Consider the following 19,475-nt stretch of genomic DNA (forward strand, 5'->3'; position numbering starts at 1 on the left):
CCATGACTCTCCCATGACTGCGTGGCCTCCACTAGGAGTGCAGAGACTCTCCCCATGAATCTGGGGCCTCTGCCACGAGTGTGGAGACTCTCCAATGACTGCAGGGCCTCTGCCACGAGTGCGGAGACTCTCCCATGACTGCGGGCCTCTGCCACGAGTGCCGAGACTCTCCCATGACTCTCCCATGACTGCGTGGCCTCCACTAGGAGTGCAGAGACTCTCCCCATGAATCTGGGGCCTCTGCCACGAGTGTAGAGACTCTCCAATGACTGCGGGGCCTCTGCCACGAGTGCGGGGACTCTCCTATGACTGCGGGTCCTCTGCCACGAGTGTGGAGACTCTCCTATGACTGCGGGGCCTCTGCCACGAGTGCGGAGACTCTTCCATGACTGCGGGGCCTCTGCCACGAGTGCGGAGACTCTCTCATGACTGCGGGGCCTCTGCCACGAGTGCAGAGACTCTCCTATGACTGCAGGCCTCTACCACGAGTGTGGAGACTCTCCCATGACTGCGTGGCCTCATCCACGAGTGCGGAGACTCTCCCATGACTGCGTGGCCTCCACCAGGAGTGCAGAGACTCTCCCCATGAATCTGGGGCCTCTGCCACGAGTGCTCAGGCTCCCACACAACTGTGGGGCCTCTGCCACTAGTGTGGAGACTCTCTCACGACTGTGGGGTCACTGCCACGAGTGCAGAGACTCTCCAATGACTGCGGGGCCGCCGCCACGAGTGCAGAGACTCCCCCCACGACTGTAGGGTCACTGCCACGAGTGCAGAGACTCTCCAATGACTGCGGGGTCACTGCCACGAGTGTGGAGACTCTCCAATGACTGCGAGGCCTCTGCCACGAGTGCTGAGACTCTCCCATGACTGCGGGCCTCTGCCACGAGTGCCGAGACTCTCCCATGACTCTCCCATGACTGCGTGGCCTCCACTAGGAGTGCAGAGACTCTCCCCATGAATCTGGGGCCTCTGCCACGAGTGTGGAGACTCTCCAATGACTGCGGGGCCTCTGCCACGAGTGCGGAGACTCTCCCATGACTGCGGGGCCTCTGCCACGAGTGTGGAGACTCTCCAATGACTGCGGGGCCTCTGCCACGAGTGCGGAGACTCTCCCATGGCTGCGGGGCCTCTGCCACGAGTGTGGAGACTCTCCAATGACTGCGGGGCCTCTGCCACGAGTGCCGAGACTCTCCCATGACTCTCCCATGACTGCGGGGCCTCCGCCACGAGCGCAAAAACTCCCCCATGATTGCTGGGCCTCTGCCACGAGTGCAGAAACTCCCCCACGATTGCGGAGACTCCCCCTGATTGCGGGCCTCCACCCCAGGTGCAGAAACTCACCCACAATTGCGAGCCTCCACCAGGAGTGCAGAGACTCCCCAACGAGTGCGGATTCTCCACCACGAGAGCAGTGACTGCACCATGACTGCGGGCCTCTGCCACAAGTACAGAGACTCCCCCATGACTGTGGGGCCTCTGCCACGAGTTTGCAGACTTCCCCTCGACTCTGGGGCCTCCGCCACGAGTGCGGAGACTCCCCCACAACTGCAGGGCCACCGCTCCGAGTGTGGAGACTCCTCCACCACTGTGGGGCCTCTGCCACAAGTGCTGAAACAAGCCCACAATTGCGGGGCCTCACCATGAGTGTGGAGACCCCCCATGACTGCGGGGCCTCTGCCATGAGTGCGGAGACTCCTCCATGACTGCGTGGCCTCTGCCACTAGTGCAGAGACCCCCACAACTGTGGAGCCTCCGACACAAGTGTGGAGACCCTTTTTGAGTCAGGTCCTTAGTTTCCTGGTTCCCTGGGTACAGGGGCACATGGGTAGAAAAGACCCTTTGGTGCGAGGGTTTCAGGGTATGAGGGTTTTCACATGAGGAAAGCACATGGTTTGAGGGGGTCTTGGATATGGGGGTCACTTGAGATTCATGGGTGAGAGAGACCCTGAGTATCAGGGGGGCTTGTACACGAGACCTAGCGTGATTTCGCCACCACCAGCAGAGTTTCTTCTCCAAACCACAGGACCCTCCCACATCCTGAGCAATGAAGTGCCAGTAGGGCAGGGCGAGGCCACACACAGTAGAGCCCGGGGTAACAGAAGGCTGGGGTACCACAGACAGCAGAGCCTGGGGGCAACAGAAGGCTAGGGGTACCACAGAAAGCAGAGCCCGGGGCAACAGAAGGCTGGGGGTACAACAGACAGCATGAAACCCGCTGCCCTCCTCCTCCTCTTCACAGCCCTCTCCATGCTGGTGACTGCAGCCACAGCAGGTAAGGAACCCACTGAACTGCCTTCAGGTCTCTGAGAGTCACTGGGTCTGCAGAACAGAGTTTGGTGCGTCTGTGTAATGTGCACTGGACAGGCTCTTTCTAAGGGCCCTAAGTGGGTGTTCTGAGCGAGCTCTGAGCGTGCTTGAAGTGTGCTCTGAGTGACCGAAAAGAGAACTTAGGAGCGGTGAGAGTGTGCTCAGTACAGCCTATGAGTAAGTGTGCTTTGTGAGTGTGCTCTGAGTGTCCTATGCGTGAGTGTGCTTTGCGAGTGTGCTCTATGTGGCCTACGAGTGAGTGTGCTTTGCAATTGTACTCTGAGTGTCCTACAAGTGAGTGTGCTTTGCAGATGTGCTCTATGTGGCCTATGAGTGAGTGTGCTTTGAGAGTGTGCTCTGAGTGTCCTACGAGTGAGTGTGCATTGAGAATGTGGGTGGGTGTGCTTTGAGAGTGTGCTCTCTGTGGTCTGGGAGTGAGTGTGCTTTGCAAATTGTGTTCCCTGTGGCCTATGAGTGAGTGTGCTTAGAGAGTGTGCTCTGAGTGTCCTATGAGTGAGTGTGCATTAAGAATGTGGGTGAGTGTACTTTGTGAGTGTGCTCTGTGTGGCCTACGAGTGAGTGTGCTTTGCAAATGTGCTCCCTGTGGCCTATGAGTGAGTGTGCTTTGAGAGTGTGCTTTGAGTGTCCTATGCGAGAATGTGCTTTGTGAGTGTTCTCTGTGTGGCCTACGAGTGAGTGTGCTTTGCAAATGTGCTCTGAGTGTTCTACGAGTGAGTGTGCTTTGAGAGTGTGCTCTGAGTGTCCTATGTGTGAGTGTGCTTTGCGAGTGTTCTCTGAGTGTCCTACAAGTGAACAAGTTAATGTGCTTTGCAAATGTGCTCTGTGTGGCCTATGAGTGAGTGTGCTTTGAGAGTGTGCTCTGAGTGTCCTATGTGTGAGTGTGCTTTGCGAGTGTGCTCTGAGTGTCCTACAAGTGAACAAGTTAATGTGCTTTGCAAATGTGCTCTGTGTGGCCTATGAGTGAGTGTGCTTTGAGAGTGTGCTCTGAGTGTCCTACGAGTGAGTGTGCATTGAGAATGTGGGTGAGTGTGCTTTGAGAGTGTCCTCTGTGTGGCCTACGAGTGAGTGTGCTTTGCAAATGTGCTCCCTGTGGCCTATGAGTGAGTGGTGCGGTTTGAAAGTGTGCTCTGAGTGTCCTATGAGTGAGTGTGCATTGAGAATGAAGGTGAGTGTGCTTTTAGAGTGTGCTCTGTGTGGCCTACGAGTGAGTGTGCTTTGCACATGTGCTCCCTGTGGCCTATGAGTGAGTGTGCTCTGAGTGTCCTACAAGTGAGTGTGTGCTGAGAGTGTGCTCTGTGTGGCCTACGAGTGAGTGTGCATTGAGAGTGTGCTCTCTGTGGCCTATGAGTGAGTGTGCTTTGAGAGTGTGCTCTGAGTGTCCTACAAGTGAGTGTGTGCTGTGAGTGTGCTCTGTGTGGCCTACGAGTGAGTGTGCTTTGAGAGTGTACTCTGAGTGTCCTACGATTAAGTGTGCATTGAGAGTGTGCTCTGTGTGGCCTACTAGTGAGTGTGCTTTGCAAATGTGCTCCGTGTGGCTTAATGAGTGAGTGTGCTTTGAGAGTGTGCTCTGAGTGTCCTACGAGTGAGTGTGCATTGACAGTGTGGTCTCAGTATCCTACGAGTGAGTGTGCCTTGAAAGTGTGCTCTGAGTGTCCTACGAGTGAGTGTACTTTGCAAATGTGCTCTGTGTGGCCTATGAGTGAGTGTGCTTTGAGAGTGTACTCTCGGTGTCCTAAGAGTGAGTGTGCATTGAGAGTGTGCTCTCAGTGTACAACGAGTGAGTGTGCTTTGAGAGTGTTCTCTGGGTGACCTACGTGTGAGTGTGCTTTGAGAGTGTGCTCTGGGTGGCCTACGAGTGAGTGTGCTCTGAGAGTGTACTCTGAGTGTCCTATGAGTGAGTGTGCTTTGAGTGTCCTATGAGTGAGTGTGCTTTAAGAGGGTGCTCATAGTGTTCTACAAGTGAGTGTGCTTTGCAAGTGTGCTCTGAGTTTCCTACAAGTGCTTTGAGAGTGTGCTCTGAGTGTCCTACAAGTGAGTGTGCTTTGAGAGTATGCTCTGAGTGTCCTACGAGTGAGTGGCCTTTGCGAGTGTGCTCTGTGTGGACTACGAGTGAGTGTGCTTTGAGAGTGTGCTCTGTGTGGCCTACAAGTGAGTGTGCTTTGAGAGTGTGCTCTGGGTGACCTACGAGTCACTGTGCTTTGAGAGTGTGTTCTGTGTGTCTTACAAGGGAGTGTGCTTTGAGAGTATGCTATGAGTGTCCTACGACTGAGTGTGCATTGAGAGTGTGCTCCAAGTGTCCTACAAGTGAATGTGCTTTGAGAGCATGCTCTGTGTGGCCTACGAGTGAGTGTGCTTTGAGAGTGTGCTCTGAGTGTCCGAGTGAGTGTGCTTTGAGAGTGTGCTCTGAGTGGCTTACAAGTGAGTGTGCTTTGTGTGTGCGCTGTGTAATCAACGAGTGAGTGTGCTTTGAGAGTGTGGGTGAGTGTGCTCTGGGTAGCCTACTAGTGAGTGTGCTTTGCAAATGTGCTCCGTGTGGCTTAATGAGTGAGTGTGCTTTGAGAGTGTGCTCTGAGTGTCCTACGAGTGAGTGTGCATTGACAGTGTGGTCTCAGTATCCTACGAGTGAGTGTGCCTTGAAAGTGTGCTCTGAGTGTCCTACGAGTGAGTGTACTTTGCAAATGTGCTCTGTGTGGCCTATGAGTGAGTGTGCTTTGAGAGTGTACTCTCGGTGTCCTAAGAGTGAGTGTGCATTGAGAGTGTGCTCTCAGTGTACAACGAGTGAGTGTGCTTTGAGAGTGTTCTCTGGGTGACCTACGTGTGAGTGTGCTTTGAGAGTGTGCTCTGGGTGGCCTACGAGTGAGTGTGCTCTGAGAGTGTACTCTGAGTGTCCTATGAGTGAGTGTGCTTTGAGTGTCCTATGAGTGAGTGTGCTTTAAGAGGGTGCTCATAGTGTTCTACAAGTGAGTGTGCTTTGCAAGTGTGCTCTGAGTTTCCTACAAGTGCTTTGAGAGTGTGCTCTGAGTGTCCTACAAGTGAGTGTGCTTTGAGAGTATGCTCTGAGTGTCCTACGAGTGAGTGGCCTTTGCGAGTGTGCTCTGTGTGGACTACGAGTGAGTGTGCTTTGAGAGTGTGCTCTGTGTGGCCTACAAGTGAGTGTGCTTTGAGAGTGTGCTCTGGGTGACCTACGAGTCACTGTGCTTTGAGAGTGTGTTCTGTGTGTCTTACAAGGGAGTGTGCTTTGAGAGTATGCTATGAGTGTCCTACGACTGAGTGTGCATTGAGAGTGTGCTCCAAGTGTCCTACAAGTGAATGTGCTTTGAGAGCATGCTCTGTGTGGCCTACGAGTGAGTGTGCTTTGAGAGTGTGCTCTGAGTGTCCGAGTGAGTGTGCTTTGAGAGTGTGCTCTGAGTGGCTTACAAGTGAGTGTGCTTTGTGTGTGCGCTGTGTAATCAACGAGTGAGTGTGCTTTGAGAGTGTGGGTGAGTGTGCTCTGGGTAGCCTACGAGTGAGTGTGCTTTGAGAGTGTGCTCTGAGTGTCCTATGAGTGAGTGTGCTTTGAGAATGTGCTCTGAGTTTCCTAGGAGTGCTTTGAGAGTGTGCTCTGAGTGTCTTACAAGTGAGTGTGCTTTGAGAGTATGCTCTGAGTGTCCTACGAGTGAGTGGCCTTTACAAGTGAGCTCTGTGTGGACTACGAGTGAGTGTGCTTTGAGAGTGTGCTCTGTGTGACCTACGAGTGAGTGTGCTTTGAGTGTGCTCTGTGTGACCTATGAGTGAGTGTGTTTTGAGAGTGTGCTCAGATTGTCCTACGAGTGAGTGTGCATTGAGAGTGTGCTCTGACGGACCTACAGGTGAGTGTGCTTTGCAAATGTGCTCTGTGTGACCTACAAGTGAGTCTGCTTTGTGATTGTGTTCTGACTGACCTACGAGTGAGTGTGCTTTGAGAGTGTGCTCTGAGTGTCCTACAAGCGAGTGGGCTTTGCGAGTGTGCTCTGTGTGGATTACGAGTGAGTGTGCTTTGAGAGCGTGCTCTGTGTGGCCTACAAGTGAGTGTGCTTTATGTGGTCTACGATTGAATGTGCTTTGAGAGTGTGCTCTGAGTGTCCTACAAGCGAGTGGGCTTTGTGAGTGTGCTCTGTGTGGATTACTAGTGAGTGTGCTTTGAGAGCGTGCTCTGTGTGGCCTACAAGTGAGTGTGCTTTGAGAGTGTGCTCTGTGTGGATTACGAGTAAGTGTGCTTTGAGAGCATGCTCTGTGTGGCCTACAAGTGAGTGTGCTTTGAGAGTGTGCTCCGAGTGTCCTACGAGTGAGTGTGCTTTGAGAGTGTGCTCTGAGTGTCCTATGAGTGAGTGTGCTTTGAGAGTGTGCTCTGAGTGTCCTACGAGTGAGTGGGCTTTGCGAGTGTGCTCTGTGTGGACTACGAGTGAGTATGCTTTGAGAGTGTGCTCTGTGTGGCTCACAAGTGAGTGTGCTTTGAGTGTGTGCACTGGGTGACCAACGAGTGAGTGTGCTTTGAGAGTGTGGGTGAGTGTGCTTTGAGAGTGTGCTCTGTGTGGCGTACGAATGAGTGTGCTTTGAGAGTGTGCTCTGACTGACCTATGAGTGAGTGTGCTTTGCAAATGTGCTCTCTGTGACCTACGAATGAGTGTGCTTTGAGAGTGTGCTTTGAGTGTCCTATGAGTGAGTGTGCTTTAAGAGGGTGCTCATAGTGTTCTACAAGTGAGTGTGCTTTGCAAGTGTGCTCTGAGTTTCCTACAAGTGCTTTGAGAGTGTGCTCTGAGTGTCCTACAAGTGAGTGTGCTTTGAGAGTATGCTCTGAGTGTCCTACGAGTGAGTGGCCTTTGCGAGTGTGCTCTGTGTGGACTACGAGTGAGTGTGCTTTGAGAGTGTGCTCTGTGTGGCCTACAAGTGAGTGTGCTTTGAGAGTGTGCTCTGGGTGACCTACGAGTCACTGTGCTTTGAGAGTGTGTTCTGTGTGTCTTACAAGGGAGTGTGCTTTGAGAGTATGCTATGAGTGTCCTACGACTGAGTGTGCATTGAGAGTGTGCTCCAAGTGTCCTACAAGTGAATGTGCTTTGAGAGCATGCTCTGTGTGGCCTACGAGTGAGTGTGCTTTGAGAGTGTGCTCTGAGTGTCCGAGTGAGTGTGCTTTGAGAGTGTGCTCTGAGTGGCTTACAAGTGAGTGTGCTTTGTGTGTGCGCTGTGTAATCAACGAGTGAGTGTGCTTTGAGAGTGTGGGTGAGTGTGCTCTGGGTAGCCTACGAGTGAGTGTGCTTTGAGAGTGTGCTCTGAGTGTCCTATGAGTGAGTGTGCTTTGAGAATGTGCTCTGAGTTTCCTAGGAGTGCTTTGAGAGTGTGCTCTGAGTGTCTTACAAGTGAGTGTGCTTTGAGAGTATGCTCTGAGTGTCCTACGAGTGAGTGGCCTTTACAAGTGAGCTCTGTGTGGACTACGAGTGAGTGTGCTTTGAGAGTGTGCTCTGTGTGACCTACGAGTGAGTGTGCTTTGAGTGTGCTCTGTGTGACCTATGAGTGAGTGTGTTTTGAGAGTGTGCTCAGATTGTCCTACGAGTGAGTGTGCATTGAGAGTGTGCTCTGACGGACCTACAGGTGAGTGTGCTTTGCAAATGTGCTCTGTGTGACCTACAAGTGAGTCTGCTTTGTGATTGTGTTCTGACTGACCTACGAGTGAGTGTGCTTTGAGAGTGTGCTCTGAGTGTCCTACAAGCGAGTGGGCTTTGCGAGTGTGCTCTGTGTGGATTACGAGTGAGTGTGCTTTGAGAGCGTGCTCTGTGTGGCCTACAAGTGAGTGTGCTTTATGTGGTCTACGATTGAATGTGCTTTGAGAGTGTGCTCTGAGTGTCCTACAAGCGAGTGGGCTTTGTGAGTGTGCTCTGTGTGGATTACTAGTGAGTGTGCTTTGAGAGCGTGCTCTGTGTGGCCTACAAGTGAGTGTGCTTTGAGAGTGTGCTCTGTGTGGATTACGAGTAAGTGTGCTTTGAGAGCATGCTCTGTGTGGCCTACAAGTGAGTGTGCTTTGAGAGTGTGCTCCGAGTGTCCTACGAGTGAGTGTGCTTTGAGAGTGTGCTCTGAGTGTCCTATGAGTGAGTGTGCTTTGAGAGTGTGCTCTGAGTGTCCTACGAGTGAGTGGGCTTTGCGAGTGTGCTCTGTGTGGACTACGAGTGAGTATGCTTTGAGAGTGTGCTCTGTGTGGCTCACAAGTGAGTGTGCTTTGAGTGTGTGCACTGGGTGACCAACGAGTGAGTGTGCTTTGAGAGTGTGGGTGAGTGTGCTTTGAGAGTGTGCTCTGTGTGGCGTACGAATGAGTGTGCTTTGAGAGTGTGCTCTGACTGACCTATGAGTGAGTGTGCTTTGCAAATGTGCTCTCTGTGACCTACGAATGAGTGTGCTTTGAGAGTGTGCTCTGACTGACCTACGAGTGAGTTTGCTTTTAGAGTGTGCTCTGATTGTCCTACGAGTGAGTGTGCTTTGAGAGTGTGCTTTGTGTGGACTGTGAGTGAGTGTGCTTTGAGAGTGTGCTCTGAGTGTCCTACGAGTGAGTGTGCTTTGAGAGTGTGCTCTGAGTGTCCTACGAGTTAGTGTGCTTTGAGAGCGTGCTCTGTGTGGCCTCCAAGTGAGTGTGCTTTGAGAGCGTGGGTGAGTGTGCTTTGAAAGTGTGCTCTGTGTGTCCTACGAATGAGTGTGCTTTGAGAGTGTGCTCTGAGTGGCCTACGAGTGAGTGTGCTTTGAGAGTGTGCTCTGACTAACCTACGAGTGAGTGTGCTTTGAGAGTCAATCAATCAATCAATCAGAACACTTGTATAGCGCGCTACTCACCCGGGAGGGTCTCAAGGCGCTTGGGGGATGGGGTCCCTCAGATGGCCGGAGATGTGGCTACGTCGGGGGATGTTCAGGATGAGTCGGGCGAAGGCGTTCTGGATGCATTGGAGTCTCCTCTGTAGCTTGGCTGGGTTCCGGCATAGAGGGAGTTTCCGTAGTCCAGTCGGTTGGTGATGAGTGCCTGGGTGACCGTCTTCCTGGTTTCGGTCGGGATCCAGCGGAAGATCTTGCGGAGCATGCGTAGGGTGTTGAAGCACGATGAGGAGACGGCGTTGACTTGTCCAGGATGAAGCCCAGGTTGCGTGCGTGGTCTGTTGGTTTGGGAGCGGTGCCCAGGGCGGGAGGCCACCAGGAGTCGTCCCAGGCGGAGGGCGATTGTCCCAGGATGAGGACTTCCGTCTTGTCCGAGTTCAGTTTCAGGCGGCTGTTCTTCATCCACTCGGCGACGTCTTTCATTCCTTCGTGTAGGCTGGTTCTGGCCATGTCGGGGTCCCTGGTGAGGGAGAGGATCAGCTGGGTGTCGTCGGCGTAGGTGATGATGTTGAGGTTGTGTTGGCGTGCGATGGCTGCAAGTGGTTTCATGTAGACGTTGAAGAGGGTGGGGCTGAGTGATGATCCTTGTGGTACGCCACAGATGACTTTGGTGGCCTCGGATCGAAACGGGGGGAGGCGAACTCTCTGTGTTCTCCCGTCGAGGAACGAGATGATCCACTCCAGTGCCTTCTCTTGGATGCCGATGTTGCTGAGGCGTTGAACTAGAGTGCGGTGGCAGACCGCGTTGAACGCTGCGGAGAGGTCCAGGAGGATGAGTGCCGCTGTTTCCCCGTTGTCGAGCAGGGCTCGGATGTCATCGGTGGCTGCGATCAGTGCGGTCTCGGTGCTGTGGTTGGCTCTGAAACCGGATTGTGAGGGGTCGAGGGATCCGTTCGTCTCGAGGAAGGTGATCAGCTGTCTGTTTTATTTATTTATTTGAGTCTCATATAGCGCGTGGTTACCCTTGGGCATCCCAGCGCTTATCAAGGAGTCCGTCAGACCGATGCAAAGCTATCCAGCGTGTTAAGATGGGAAAAGGTGTGTTTTCAGAGACTTCCGAAAACGAAGGATGCAAGTCTCACGACGCAGTTGCATAGGGAGCGAATTCCAAAGGGTGACTGTATGCACCGAGAATCTTCTGCCTCCAGTGCGAGCTTTGTGGACTCTGGGGACCTGTAGCAAATGTTTTTGATCAGAGCGAAGAGCTCTGTTGGGTTTGTAAGGCACCACTAGCTTCCTCAAAGAAGGGGGTCCTTTCCCTTGAAGAATCTTGTGGGCCGTACAGAGAGCCTTAAACTTGACCCTCTCTCTCACCGGTAGCCAATGCAATGCTTCCAAGGCGGGCTTAGCTGATTGTCTCCTTGATGTGTTAGTCAGCAGCCTAGCCGCAGCATTTTGCACCTGCTGCAGCTTACTGAGCGTGGCTACCGGAGCACCAAGGAATATGGCGTTGCAGTAATCAAGCCTGGAGATAATTAACCCCTGGATGAGTAACCTCCTCGATGGCAAGGGGAGGAGGGGCAGGACTTTACGGGCTGAACGAAGAAGCCCAAAGCAAAACCCGCCGTTTTCTTGGCCTGAGTTTTAAAGGAGAGATCCTGCTCCAACCAGACTCCCAAGCTCTTGATCTCCTGCTTGGGGCTGGGGAGCTCCCCCAGACAGCTGGGCCAAACGGTCAAGGGGAGAGAGGGAGTCTTGTGCCCTAACAGCATTATCTCCGTCTTGGAACCGTTTAGTTTAAGCGACGTTCACACATCCAGGCGTGTACATTGGTCAGGCATAGGCGCAGCGCAGCGCATCTGGGTTCTTCTCCAGTTGAGACAATGCGACCACCAGCTGGGTATCGTCAGCATATCCCAAAAGGGGCCACCACATCCTCCAGGGGGGCCATATAGACGTTAAACAACGTAGGGCTCAACGAGGAGCCCTGTGGCACACCACACTGGAGGGGGATAGATGGAGAATTCTCGCTGCCTTCCCAGACCTGATAGGTACGGCCATGCAGAAACGACCTAAGCCATTGCAACGCCACTCCTGTGACCCCCACATTGGACAGCCGTTGGATCAACACTTGATGGTTTACAGTGTCAAAGGCAGCACTGAGGTCCAGGAGGATCACTGCCACTGACCCTCCTGAATCCAAAATGCTCCTTGCTTCCTCAACAACTGCCAAGAGGGCGGTGTCTGTGCCCTGTCCTGGCCGAAAGCCGGTTTGAGAGTCTCTCAGCAAGCCATTGGATTCCAGAAAGACGGATAGTTGTCGATTAACCAGACTTTCCGCGATCTTACCAAGACCCCGCAGCAGAGAGATGGGCCTGAAGTTAGCCAAATCTGACGAATCCAGATTGGGTTTCTTCAGAAGAGCCTTTACAACCGCTCTTTTCCAGCTCGGCGGCACCACACCCTGGATAAGTGATGCACTAATCAGGTTCGCTATAGGAGCTGCAACCACAGATGTTGCCTGTTTAAAAAATCTCATTGGAGCTGGATCCTCTGGTGAACCACTCTTCATGGATCTTAGCTCCTTTGCGACCTCAGCTATAGGGATTGGAACGAAGGTATCCAGGCGGGGGCCTTCTCCTGCTATCTGATTGCCTATCTGTGCAACCTGTATGACTTGGGGCAGGGCAGCTATGATGTTTTCAATTTTTAGATGGAAAAATTCTGCTAGCTCTCTACACTTCTCAGCAGGATTATCCTGAGTTGGTGGGGGCTCCAGGATTTTGAGGAGTTCCTTTACCACTGTTGACGATCTTCTCGATGAATTTCACAGGAAAAGGGAGGAGCGAGATGGGGCGGAAGTTCTTGAGGTCGGTGGGGTCCGCTGTTGGTTTCTTCAGTAGGGCGCTGAGCTCGGCATGCTTCCAGCTCTCCGGGAAGGTGGCGGTGTTGAAGGAGGTGTTGATGATGTTCCGGAGTTGGGGTGCGATGGTAGAGTCTGCCTTGTTAAAGACGTGGTGGGGGCAGGGGTCGGTCGGAGATCCGGAGTGGATGGTGTTCATCGTGCGGGCTGTGTCTTCGGTGGTCACCGTGGTCCAGGTGCGGAGGGTGGCGGTGGGGGGCGTTGGTTCGACGGTTGGGTGCGTGGATGGTGCGCCAAAGCTGTTGTGGATGTCGGCGATCTTGCGGTGGAAGAACGAGGCGAGAGAGTCGCAGAGATCTTGTGAAGGAGTGATGTCGTTGTTGCCGGTGCAGGGGTTGGAGAACTCCTTGACGATGCTGAAGAGTTCCTTGCTGTCGTGGGCGTTGTTGTCCAGTCGTTCCTTCAGTGATTTCTTCTTGGTGGTGCGGATGAGCTGGTGGTGCTTGCGGGTGGCTTGTTTGAGGGCGGTCCTGTTGTCTGTGGTCTGGTCGAGGAGCCAAGCTTTCTCGAGTGTGCTTTGAGTGACTTACAAGTGAGTGTGCTTTGAGAGTGTGCTCTGACTGACCTATGAGTGAGTATGCTTTGAGAGTGTGCTCTGAGTGACCTACGAATGAGTGTGCTTTGAGAGTGTGCTCTGACGGACCTACGAGGGAGTGTGCTTTGAGAGTGTGCTCTGACTGACCTACGAGTGAGTGTGCTTTGAGAGTGTGCTCTGACTAACCTACGAGTGAGTGTGCTTTGAGAGTCAATCAATCAATCAATCAGAACACTTGTATAGCGCGCTACTCACCCGGGAGGGTCTCAAGGCGCTTGGGGGATGGGGTCCGCTCCTGCTCGAACAGCCAGGTCTTGCATTGTCTCCTGAAGGCGAGATGGTCCTGGGTCAGTCGGAGGTGGATGGGGAAGGAGTTCCATGTCTTGGCCGCCAGGTAGGAGAAGGATCTGCCTCCGGTGGTGGCTCTTCGGATGCGTGGTACGGCGGCGAGGGCGAGGCTGGTGGATCGTAGCTGGCGGGTGGGCGTGTAGAAGGTCAGTCGGTCGTTGAGGTACTTGGGGCCCATGGTCGTGGAGAGACTTGTGTGCGTGGGTGAGGAGCCTGAACGTGATCCTCTTGTTGATGGGGAGCCAGTTCAGGTCCCTCAGATGGCCGGAGATGTGGCTACGTCGGGGGATGTTCAGGATGAGTCGGGCGAAGGCGTTCTGGATGCATTGGAGTCTCCTCTGTAGCTTGGCTGGGTTCCGGCGTAGAGGGAGTTTCCGTAGTCCAGTCGGTTGGTGATGAGTGCCTGGGTGACCGTCTTCCTGGTTTCGGTCGGGATCCAGCGGAAGATCTTGCGGAGCATGCGTAGGGTGTTGAAGCACGATGAGGAGACGGCGTTGACTTGTCTGGTCATCGAGAGTGAAGAGTCCAGGATGAAGCCCAGGTTGCGTGCGTGATCTGTTGGTTTGGGAGCGGTGCCCAGGGCGGGAGGCCACCAGGAGTCGTCCCAGGCGGAGGGCGATTGTCCCAGGATGAGGACTTCCGTCTTGTCCGAGTTCAGTTTCAGGCGGCTGTTCTTCATCCACTCGGCGACGTCTTTCATTCCTTCGTGTAGGCTGGTTCTGGCCATGTCGGGGTCCCTGGTGAGGGAGAGGATCAGCTGGGTGTCGTCGGCGTAGGTGATGATGTTGAGGTTGTGTTGGCGTGCGATGGCTGCAAGTGGTTTCATGTAGACGTTGAAGAGGGTGGGGCTGAGTGATGATCCTTGTGGTACGCCACAGATGACTTTGGTGGCCTCGGATCGAAACGGGGGGAGGCGAACTCTCTGTGTTCTCCCGTCGAGGAACGAGATGATCCACTCCAGTGCCTTCTCTTGGATGCCGATGTTGCTGAGGCGTTGAACTAGAGTGCGGTGGCAGACCGCGTCGAACGCTGAGGAGAGGTCCAGGAGGATGAGTGCCGCTGTTTCCCCGTTGTCGAACAGGGCTCGGATGTCGTCGGTGGCTGCGATCAGTGCGGTCTCGGTGCTGTGGTTGGCTCTGAAACCGGATTGTGAGGGGTCGAGGGATCCGTTCGTCTCGAGGAAGGTGATCAGCTGTCTGTTTTATTTATTTATTTATTTGAGTCTCATATAGCGCGTGGTTACCCTTGGGCATCCCAGCGCTTATCAAGGAGTCCGTCAGACCGATGCAAAGCTATCCAGCGTGTTAAGATGGGAAAAGGTGTGTTTTCAGAGACTTCCGAAAACGAAGGATGCAAGTCTCACGACGCAGTTGCATAGGGAGCGAATTCCAAAGGGTGACTGTATGCACCGAGAATCTTCTGCCTCCAGTGCGAGCTTTGTGGACTCTGGAGACCTGTAGCAAATGTTTTTGATCAGAGCGAAGAGCTCTGTTGGGTTTGTAAGGCACCACTAGCTTCCTCAAAGAAGGGGGTCCTTTCCCTTGAAGAATCTTGTGGGCCGTACAGAGAGCCTTAAACTTGACCCTCTCTCTCACCGGTAGCCAATGCAATGCTTCCAAGGCGGGCTTAGCTGATTGTCTCCTTGATGTGTTAGTCAGCAGCCTAGCCGCAGCATTTTGCACCTGCTGCAGCTTACTGAGCGTGGCTTCCGGAGCACCAAGGAATATGGCGTTGCAGTAATCAAGCCTGGAGATAATTAACCCCTGGATGAGTAACCTCCTCGATGGCAAGGGGAGGAGGGGCAGGACTTTACGGGCTGAACGAAGAAGCCCAAAGCAAAACCCGCCGTTTTCTTGGCCTGAGTTTTAAAGGAGAGATCCTGCTCCAACCAGACTCCCAAGCTCTTGATCTCCTGCTTGGGGCTGGGGAGCTCCCCCAGACAGCTGGGCCAAACGGTCAAGGGGAGAGAGGGAGTCTTGTGCCCTAACAGCATTATCTCCGTCTTGGAACCGTTTAGTTTAAGCGACGTTCACACATCCAGGTGTGTACATTGGTCAGGCATAGGCACAGCGCAGCGCATCTGGGTTCTTCTCCAGTTGAGACAATGCGACCACCAGCTGGGTATCGTCAGCATATCCCAAAAGGGGCCACCACATCCTCCAGGGGGGCCATATAGACGTTAAACAACGTAGGGCTCAACGAGGAGCCCTGTGGCACACCACACTGGAGGGGGATAGATGGAGAATTCTCGCTGCCTTCCCAGACCTGATAGGTACGGCCATGCAGAAACGACCTAAGCCATTGCAACGCCACTCCTGTGACCCCCACATTGGACAGCCGTTGGATCAACACTTGATGGTTTACAGTGTCAAAGGCAGCACTGAGGTCCAGGAGGATCACTGCCACTGACCCTCCTGAATCCAAAATGCTCCTTGCTTCCTCAACAACTGCCAAGAGGGCGGTGTCTGTGCCCTGTCCTGGCCGAAAGCCGGTTTGAGAGTCTCTCAGCAAGCCATTGGATTCCAGAAAGACGGATAGTTGTCGATTAACCAGACTTTCCGCGATCTTACCAAGACCCGGCAGCAGAGAGATGGGCCTGAAGTTAGCCAAATCTGACGAATCCAGATTGGGTTTCTTCAGAAGAGCCTTTACAACCGCTCTTTTCCAGCTCGGCGGCACCACACCCTGGATAAGTGATGCACTAATCAGGTTCGCTATAGGAGCTGCAACCACAGATGTTGCCTGTTTAAAAAATCTCATTGGAGCTGGATCCTCTGGTGAACCACTCTTCATGGATCTTAGCTCCTTTGCGACCTCAGCTATAGGGATTGGAACGAAGGTATCCAGGCGGGGGCCTTCTCCTGCTATCTGATTGCCTATCTGTGCAACCTGTATGACTTGGGGCAGGGCAGCTATGATGTTTTCAATTTTTAGATGGAAAAATTCTGCTAGCTCTCTACACTTCCCAGCAGGATTATCCTGAGTTGGTGGGGGCTCCAGGATTTTGAGGAGTTCCTTTACCACTGTTGACGATCTTCTCGATGAATTTCACAGGAAAAGGGAGGAGCGAGATGGGGCGGAAGTTCTTGAGGTCGGTGGGGTCCGCTGTTGGTTTCTTCAGTAGGGCGCTGAGCTCGGCATGCTTCCAGCTCTCCGGGAAGGTGGCGGTGTTGAAGGAGGTGTTGATGATGTTCCGGAGTTGGGGTGCGATGGTAGAGTCTGCCTTGTTAAAGACGTGGTGGGGGCAGGGGTCGGTCGGAGATCCGGAGTGGATGGTGTTCATCGTGCGGGCTGTGTCTTCGGTGGTCACCGTGGACCAGGTGCGGAGGGTAGCGGTGGGGGGCGTTGGTTCGACGGTTGGGTGCGTGGATGGTGCGCCAAAGCTGTTGTGGATGTCGGCGATCTTGCGGTGGAAGAACGAGGCGAGAGAGTCGCAGAGATCTTGTGAAGGAGTGATGTCGTTGTTGCCGGTGCAGGGGTTGGAGAACTCCTTGACGATGCTGAAGAGTTCCTTGCTGTCGTGGGCGTTGTTGTCCAGTCGTTCCTTCAGTGATTTCTTCTTGGTGGTGCGGATGAGCTGGTGGTGCTTGCGGGTGGCTTGTTTGAGGGCGGTCCTGTTGTCTGTGGTCTGGTCGAGGAGCCAAGCTTTCTCGAGTGTGCTTTGAGTGACTTATAAGTGAGTGTGCTTTGAGAGTGTGCTCTGACTGACCTATGGGTGAGTGTGCTTTGAGAGTGTGCTCTGACTGACCTACGAGTGAGTGTGCTTTTAAAGTGTGCTCTGACCAACCTACGAGTGAGTGTGCTTTGAGAGTGTACTCTGAGTGACCTATGAGTGAGTGTGCTTAGTGTGCTCTGAGTAACCTACGAGTGAGTGTGCTTTGAGAGTGTGCTCTGAGTGACCTACGTGTGAGTGTGCTTTGAGAGTGTGCTCTGAGTGACCTACGAGTGAGTGTGCTTTGAGAGTGTACTCTGAGTGACCTACAAGTGAGTGTGCTTTGAGAGTGTGCTCTGAGTGACCTACGAGTGAGTGTGCTTTGAGAGTGTACTCTGAGTGACCTACAAGTGAGTGTGCTTTGAGAGTGTGCTCTGAGTGACCTGCAAGGGAGTGTGCTTTGAGAGTGTGCTCTGAGTGACCTACGAGTGAGTGTGCTTTAAGAGTGTGCTCTGACTGACCTATGAGTGAGTGGGCTTTGAGAGTGTACTCTGAGTGACCTACAAGTGAGTGTGCTTTGAGAGTGTGCTCTGAGTGACCTGCAAGTGAGTGTGCTTTGAGAGTGTGCTCTGAGTGACCTACGAGTGAGTGTGCTTTGAGAGTGTGCTCTGACTGACCTATGAGTGAGTGTGCTTTGAGAGTGTACTCTGAGTGACCTACAAGTGAGTGTGCTTTGAGAGTGTGCTCTGAGTGACCTGCAAGTGAGTGTGCTTTGAGAGTGTGCTCTGACTGACCTACGAGTGAATGTGCTTTGAGAGTGTGCTCTGACTGACCTATGAGTGAGTGTGCTTTGAGAGTGTACTCTGAGTGACCTACAAGTGAGTGTGCTTTGAGAGTGTGCTCTGAGTGACCTGCAAGTGAGTGTGCTTTGAGAGTGTGCTCTGAGTGACCTACAAGTGAGTGTGCTTTGAGAGTGTACTCTGAGTGACCTACAAGTGAGTGTGCTTTGAGAGTGTGCTCTGAGTGACCTGCAAGTGAGTGTGCTTTGAGAGTGTGCTCTGAGTGACCTACGCATGAGTGTGCTTTGAGAGTGTGCTCTGACTGACCTATGAGTGAGTGTGCTTTGAGAGTGTGCTCTGACTGACCTCTGAGTGAGTGTGCTTAGTGTGCTCTGACTGACCTATGAGTGAGTGTGCTTTGAGAGTGTGCTCTGACTGACCTACGAGTGAGTGTGCTTTGAGAGTGTGCTCTGACTGACCTATGAGTGAGTGTGCTTTGAGAGTGTGCTGTGACTGACCTATGAGTGAGTGTGCTTTGAGAGTCTGCTCTGACTGACCTACGAGTGAATGTGCTTTGAGAGTGTGCTCTGACTGGCCTATGAGTGAGTGTGCTTTGAGAGTGTGCTCTGAGTGACCTACGTGTGAGTGTGCTTTGAGAGTGTGCTCTGAGTGACCTACGAGTGAGTGTGCTTTGAGAGTGTACTCTGAGTGACCTACAAGTGAGTGTGCTTTGAGAGTGTGCTCTGAGTGACCTGCAAGTGAGTGTGCTTTGAGAGTGTGCTCTGAGTGACTTACGAGTGAGTGTGCTTTGAGAGTGTACTCTGAGTGACCTACAAGTGAGTGTGCTTTGAGAGTGTGCTCTGAGTGACCTGCAAGTGAGTGTGCTTTGAGAGTGTGCTCTGAGTGACCTATGAGTGAGTGTGCTTTGAGAGTGTGCTCTGAGTGACCTATGAGTGAGTGTGCTTTGAGAGTGTGCTCTGAGTGACCTATGAGTGAGTGTGCTTTGAGAGTGTGCTCTGACTAACATACGAGTGAGTGTGCTTTGAGAGTGTGCTTTGAGTGACCTACGTGTGAGTGTGCTTTGAGAGTGTGCTCTGAGTGACCTACGAGTGAGTGTGCTTTGAGAGTGTACTCTGAGGGACCTACAAGTGAGTGTGCTTGAGAGTGTGCTCTGAGTGACCTACGAGTGAGTGTGCTTTGAGAGTGTGCTCTGACTGACCTATGAGTGAGTGTGCTTTGAGAGTGTGCTCTGACTGGCCTATGAGTGAGTGTGCTTTGAGAGTGTGCTCTGACTGACCTATGAGTGAGTGTGCTTCGAGAGTGTGCTCTGAGTGACCTACGTGTGAGTGTGCTTTGAGAGTGTGCTCTGAGTGACCTACGAGTGAGTGTGCTTTGAGAGTGTGCTCTGAGTGACCTACGAGTGAAAGTGCTTTGAGAGTGTGCTCTGAGTGACCTACGAGTTAAAGTGCTTTGCGAGTGTGCTCTGACTGACCTATGAGTGAGTGTGCTTTGAGAGTGTGCTCTGACTGGCCTATGAGTGAGTGTGATCCGAGATAAGCTGCGGGAGGTTTCTGTGCTAAACCCCAGCTCATTGGTTTTGGGGTGCAAGGCACAGGGTTGCCTTCAGGTGTAGATGGCGGCTGTCCTAACCGCGTCCCTCTTTGGCACAGGGAAGCTCCTGCGTGGCTGGATCGTGGGGGGCAGGGAGGCAACCCCCCACTCCCGGCCCTACATGGCTTCCATCCTGCTGAACGGCCAGAACCACTGCGGGGGCGCCCTCATCCGGCGACGGTGGGTGATGACGGCGGCGCACTGCTTCGACGATGTGTGAGTATTGGCACCCCGTTCTCGCCCTCCTCCTTTCTGAAAGGTTTAAGGTTCATTATTTATAAGGGGTGGAGGGGGGTATATCATGTAGGAATTCAACCAAACCAGGTGCCAATGCTCTAAAGATTAGTTAGTGTGTCTGTTCCTCCCCCCTCCCCCACACTTCTAGGCGCTGCGCCTAAGACAAGGTAGTGCGTCTCTCTCTGCTCACTCACATCTGGCCCCATGGCACATTCTGCGTAGAGTGACAGCAGACACAACTCTGCCACCCAG

At 53.3% G+C, this 19,475-nt stretch overlaps 1 protein-coding gene across 1 annotated transcript in view; it reads left to right on the forward strand.

Moving 5' to 3' along the window:
- Window positions 1–2,089: 2,089 nt before the first annotated feature.
- PRSS57 (serine protease 57) overlaps window positions 2,090–19,475 on the forward strand; it is a 98,176-nt gene continuing 80,790 nt past the window's right edge. Inside the window, exons 1-2 of the mRNA XM_086946736.1 lie at window positions 2,090–2,275; window positions 19,046–19,202. Coding sequence (XP_086802862.1) covers window positions 2,209–2,275; window positions 19,046–19,202 — 224 coding nt within the window. The 5' untranslated portion in view covers window positions 2,090–2,208. The remainder of the gene's footprint in view (window positions 2,276–19,045; window positions 19,203–19,475) is intronic.

This window comes from Lissotriton vulgaris, chromosome 12 (assembly GCF_964263255.1).
Source record: "Lissotriton vulgaris chromosome 12, aLisVul1.2, whole genome shotgun sequence".
NCBI classification, from domain to species: Eukaryota; Metazoa; Chordata; class Amphibia; order Caudata; family Salamandridae; genus Lissotriton; species Lissotriton vulgaris.